This window comes from Salvia miltiorrhiza, chromosome 7 (genome assembly GCF_028751815.1).
Source record: "Salvia miltiorrhiza cultivar Shanhuang (shh) chromosome 7, IMPLAD_Smil_shh, whole genome shotgun sequence".
NCBI classification, from domain to species: Eukaryota; Viridiplantae; Streptophyta; class Magnoliopsida; order Lamiales; family Lamiaceae; genus Salvia; species Salvia miltiorrhiza.
The window spans coordinates 20,641,480-20,647,013 of NC_080393.1; the positions used below are offsets into that span (position 1 = coordinate 20,641,480).

The 5,534-nt window shown below is 37.0% G+C and overlaps 1 protein-coding gene across 4 annotated transcripts; it reads left to right on the forward strand.

The window, feature by feature from the left end:
- LOC130993329 (polyadenylate-binding protein-interacting protein 12-like) lies at positions 1-4,966 on the forward strand. 4 transcript variants are annotated; one of them, XM_057918169.1, is made up of 12 exons: positions 1-75; positions 214-261; positions 476-1,018; positions 1,338-1,448; positions 1,537-1,581; positions 1,679-1,751; positions 1,837-1,949; positions 2,051-2,110; positions 2,195-2,242; positions 2,335-2,403; positions 4,479-4,540; positions 4,623-4,966. In XM_057918169.1, the coding sequence occupies exons 3-12, from the start codon at positions 545-547 to the stop codon at positions 4,678-4,680; spliced, it is 1,113 nt and encodes a 370-aa protein (XP_057774152.1). In that variant the 5' UTR covers positions 1-75; positions 214-261; positions 476-544; the 3' UTR covers positions 4,681-4,966. The 4 variants fall into 4 exon arrangements, with proteins under 4 accessions (XP_057774152.1, XP_057774153.1, XP_057774151.1 ...); XM_057918170.1 differs by having other exon boundaries at positions 17-75; positions 214-353; XM_057918168.1 differs by lacking the exon at positions 1-75 and having other exon boundaries at positions 113-261.
- Positions 4,967-5,534: the final 568 nt, after the last annotated feature.

Here is a 5,534-nt window from a genome sequence, read left to right on the forward strand (position 1 = left end):
GAACAAAGTTCAGTGAAACAATAAATGAAGAAAAATCACGAAAACAGAAAAAAGAAGAAATAAATAAATAAATGTGTACGTGATATAATATTCGTATTTAATAATTGTTTCCTACTTCTCAATCTACAGATAAAAACACATACACTATTATGCTAGAACTATTTTTTCTTTTTTCTTTTTTTTCCTCTCACTATATATAACTTCTTCTTGCAGACTCAGTAAAATATTCTTGCAAATAGAATAAAATAATCTGGGGAAAAGGTAAAGCTGCGCTCTGATTTTGCCTTCTCTTTTTGATTTCGTTTTTGATCTTCCAATTTCCGTGCTCAAATGGACACCATTTGAGCTATCAGGTAAGAACTGTCTTTTTTGGGCATAATTTTTGCAACTTGTAAAAATTGGAGATTTTTAAGCTTTGATCCGTTGAACTAAAGAAATAAATTATGGGTTTCACGTTTTTGGTGTTTTGTGACAGACCCTTTTAGGGAATAGAAGAAAATAAAGTTGGGAAAACCAAAATCTTTGCGGAGGTTTTTGCTCGATCATGGCGGTGGTGGAAAATGCCAGGGCTAGCGCGCTGACGTCATCGAATCGCGAGAACGACGTCGTGGTGGATCATCGCCACCACCAGCAGTCATCAAAGGCCGCCGCTAACGGCCAAAAGTCAACGACGCCGACCGATCAGAATTTCCACCTGATTCAGCAGAAGATATCCAACGGCCATCATCAGCTCGCCGTCAACGGAAATGGAGTATCGCAAGAGGAGAAATTGGACGGCGAGGATGATGGAGGGGAGGGGTTTAAGAGGGAGATGAGAGATTTAGAGGAAATGTTGTCGAAATTGAACCCCATGGCCGAAGAATTCGTGCCGCCGTCGCTGACGTCACTCGTTGGCGGCCGCCAGATGCTTGCGCCCCCTCAAGCGGCAGCTGCTGGTCATTTTGGGTACAATGCTAATGGCTTTATGATTCAGCAGCTCCTTAGTTCAGGTGTTCCAACTGAAAATTCTTTTAGAAGGGTTAGTAATTCCTTTTCTTTTGCAAGCTTATTACATTAAATTCCTTTTTTGCTGGTTTGCTTTTGTAAATTGTTGTAGTTGGTTTGGTTGATACGGTGGAAGGAAATATGGGAATTCTTAACATATTTAGGTTGTATTGTTTCCATAACGGGGTAAAATATTCTCGTTATTTTGTATATTTTGGTGTTGAAAATGTCGTTCCTTTTGGATAGAGGTAATGATAAACTGTTAATTTTTTCTGTTAATTTGTCCCTTTATGTTTTGTCATTACCATTTGGTTTTGAATTGCCGTTGGTTATGCGGATGGTTTAATATGCAGAAGAAAAATGGTTATACCCATGGAAAGCGGAGGATGAATAGTCGAACAAGCATGGCTCAAAGGGATGATGTGATTAAGAGGACAGTGTATGTTTCTGATATTGATCATCAGGTAGAAAAGAGCCTATGGATTTAATTACTATATTGCTTTATTCAGACAAGTAAACGTTCAAATTTGGCCATTATTATGATGACTGTAGGTTACGGAAGAGCAACTTGCAGCACTTTTTATTGGCTGTGGTCAGGTGTGTATTTGTCAAAACTTAGCCTCACTGGTTCTGTATTCACCACCACTAAATGATTCTAACTGTTTCTTTCTTCTGCAATCTACTCGTAATGAAGGTTGTGGATTGTCGTGTTTGTGGTGACCCTAATTCTGTACTTCGCTTTGCGTTTGTTGAGTTCACTGACGAAGGTATGTGGACAATCTTCATTTGGTTGTGTAGTTGAAAGTAATTCAGGGATTGTATCACATTGTATTGTCACTCATGTGAATGCAGAAGGGGCAAGGAACGCCTTGAGTTTGGCAGGAACGATGCTTGGCTATTATCCAGTGAGAGTACTGCCTTCTAAAACTGCAATTGCTCCTGTTAATCCAACATTCTTGCCTAGGGTGAGAAACCTTGCAACCATTTAGCTCCTTGCAACATGTTTTTTTGCATTCATTTGTTCGAAGAATGTAGACTGATTTCTTTTTTTGTTACTGAGATGTAGTCTGAGGATGAAAGGGAGATGTGCGCAAGGACTATTTATTGTACAAATATTGACAAGAAGGTAGTTTTGCACTCAGAATCCTTTGGCAAGTTGTTGGATGCCCGTTTGCTATAAAAGCGTTATTTATTTGTTTCTATGTTACAGGTCACTCAAGCAGATGTCAAACTCTTCTTCGAGTCCATTTGTGGCGAGGTGTGTAGCCTACTCATAGGAAAATCTTGACTAACTTTATGTTTCTCTGAAAAAATTAAACGTGAAATGCCATTTTTCTCCTCTTGAATCAGGTTCGTCGGTTGAGGTTGCTTGGGGACTATCATCATTCTACTCGTATATCTTTTGTGGAGTTTGTAATGGTGAGAGCCACAGCTTCTTGCTCATCTTGTTTGACTTCTTTCTAAGTAATAATGTTAGCTAATAATTCTCCCTCTCTCTATATTTCTTTGTTTATCCAAGCCTTTCAAGTAGAAATTGTCTCTGATATGCATACCTGGGATAACAGTAGCTTGCTAGTTTTAGACAGTCTTTCTGGCACAGATAATGTCCATATTCTTGAATGAAATCCTTATACAAGTATGTGTTCTACTTTTTATATATTTAAAACAAATATAGATAACCTTTTATGTAACCCTGCCCAGTGAAACATTATTATGGTATATTTAGTTTACTTTCTAATACATTTGACAACTTTCTAATAAATGTAATCTGCATTTATAACTTTAGCTGGATCATGGACAAAGATGTACTCATCCAGAGAGTAATTTTATTTGGATTCCTACTTCAATTATTATCTTGTCATCTAGAGCAGTTGTACTAATGTACAGCATGACCAATAGAGATTTTGTTCATTAGATGTTCTTTGAATTATTCTAGAGTTACCAAAAACTAATGGAGATGTAACAAGCTGCCAATTTCTTCTGATAGACACATTAACTTTTTTCGATTGACTCCCTAGGTAGACTGTACTCGGATGTGCTTATTATTCATGTGGAAGATATTTTCCTCCTAAATGGCCTCCTGAATGTAGGCCACATCTATTTTAAATTGATGTTTATGGTAGAGAATATTTATTTGGAGTTTTTACATCATAGATTTGGTTGATGATGAGAGGTTCTTTATGTCAATAGTGGTTTCTCTTTTTCTTCTTCTTCTTCTTCCTTCCATAGTAAAATATTTTGCTGTTATTTTCTTCTCACAATTTATGTTGCTGTATAAGCATCACCGTGAAAACCTTACTATATTTCCATTCTCTATGTGGGCGTACAAGCTGCGTACTTCGTTAGAGAAAGCCTGGAGTGCTTTAGGATATCCTGGTTTGGATAGAAAAGTATTTTCCCGAATTTTCATTATGTTGTTGAGTGGTATAAAAAATCTGAATGATCATTGGCATCTAGAGAAATATAGCTTCTGAATTCTGGAGGGATAAATGTTTAGATTTTTTGTTACAATGTGCATTTTGTTCCAGTGGAGTACAGAAAACATACCATTATGAGATAGGCAGTGTTGACCTTCATATAGTGGAGTTACATCAACTTGCTGATAGATGCTATACTAAAAATGATCGAGAGTCTAACTATGATATTGCTGCATCTGTTAGAAAAAATGAACATGTGGAGGTTTTGAGTTGATGTTGACCTTCAGTAAGTCCTTGTTCAGCCTGAATCATATTTTGTGCTCTGACTAGTGTGATGCTGAAAGAGAGGAATTTTGTGAGAGAGCAAATTCCCAATGTAAGAATGTGTTTGTTGATGAAGAATATTCTTCTGCTCATATATGTATAATATGTTATGTTAAGATTATTCTCATAATCTCAGCATCTTAATTTTTCAGCTCATAAACTTCCCTCCAATTACCAAGGCTACATTTAGTTTCATGTCCAACTGTATACTCATCTTCGTTCGCCCTCTCAAAACTAAACCAGCACATACCATGCCCTTCCATCTCTCTTCCCACTAATGCATATGTTAATTCCTCACAGTGTGCAGTGCGTTTATAGTTCCCCTGTGCATTATGCTTAATTGATATCTAAAATAAATCGAAAAGCTTTGATCAGATTAAGGATTCACTAAAAGGCCATCAGGATGGCCTTTTTCCCATATTGACTTGATTCCTCTCATTTTGTATTAACGGCTGGAGATCTCCAGAGGCTCGAGTAGATGACTTTTTTGTGAAGTTTCATTCACTGTGTTCTTTAATTTTGTGTGAGATTATCCGAGGAAAGTTTCAAATTGTCTCCGGCTTGAGGTCTTTGTGGTCATGCTGATATCTTTGTCAACTTTGAAGATCGATTTGTGAAAATTTTCACCTCAATATTATCAAATACATTCCTTTTCTTAGCTTTCTGAAATCGACTGACTTGATATATCTATTTATTTTAATCATGGTGGTATTAGAATCAGAGTTTGAATTGGACATATTTTCCCCTTGGCAGGCTGAAAGTGCGATTGCAGCGCTGAACTGCAGTGGTGCTGTGTTGGGATCATTACCTATAAGGTTTGACGTGCTGTAAATAACGTCCCTGTACCCATGACGGTAGCCTTATCTTCTCACAAGTGATTAATTATGTAATTTGCAGGGTAAGCCCATCAAAGACTCCTGTTCGACCCCGTGCTCCCCGCCAGTCTATCCACTAAAGTCTCTTGATGATCGCCTATATATACATAGTTACATGCTGATACTATGTGGTATCTATGTGTTAATTCCTTTTCCCGTCTGTGCTGTGCGGACACCTGTATCGGATAATTATGGTGGACTGTTAAGCTAGTAGAGAGTATGGCAGTAATCTGTCAATTATGGGCTCCATTTTATGTGGAGTATACTAGTACAGCAGTCAAAATCTGATGCTTGTGACCTTGAAGGAAAACTCCTTTTTCTTTTTCACATAGCAGTAATCAATGTTGATGGGCTATCTTCTTGCCACTTACTTTGTTTATGTTCTTCTTGTCTAGAATGCGATGCTCAACTGTGTCTCCATATCATCCTTGTCATAGTTTCGAGGAGGTACTTATGCTTGACCATCGAAACGATTTCGTATTCCTCCCCATTGATTTCCCCTCACTGGAATGCCTAAGTTCCAGTGAACGATGATACGCAATTGTGCTTCAGGCTTGTGACCGGCGGTTTTAAACTGGACCGCCGATTTCAAGGTTCAAACCGATGGTGTTTCACTTTTTTCTTCTTGAAATTTGGATGTAGTTTGCAATATTTTGTAGTATTACATTACATTTAGTTATCAAAAGAAATTTTGATAAAAAAAGGGAAGAATATACAAAAAATCAAATAAAAAAGAGGAAAATGTATATTTCATGACCAAAAAAAAAAAGAAGAAATTTTAGGGAAAAAAGGGAGGAAAATTGATGACAAAAAAAGGCAAAAAAAGAAGGAAAATAAAAAATGCCATTAAAAGAAAGTTTGTTAAAAAAAGGGGGGGAAGGATGTACAAAAAAAATCAAATAAAAAACAAAGAAAAACAGTGATTAAATGTTGA

What these genes read in the sequence shown, in the direction of transcription:
- LOC130993329 (XM_057918169.1), top strand. Translation starts at nt 545, where the DNA reads ATGGCGGTGGTGGAAAATGCCAGGGCTAGCGCGCTGACGTCATCGAAT. An exon ending in TTTCTGATATTGATCATCAG is followed by an intron (nt 1,449 to 1,536) that starts GTAGAAAAGAGC and finishes TGATGACTGTAG; the next exon opens with GTTACGGAAGAGCAACTTGC. An exon ending in CTTTTGTGGAGTTTGTAATG is followed by an intron (nt 2,404 to 4,478) that starts GTGAGAGCCACA and finishes TCCCCTTGGCAG; the next exon opens with GCTGAAAGTGCGATTGCAGC.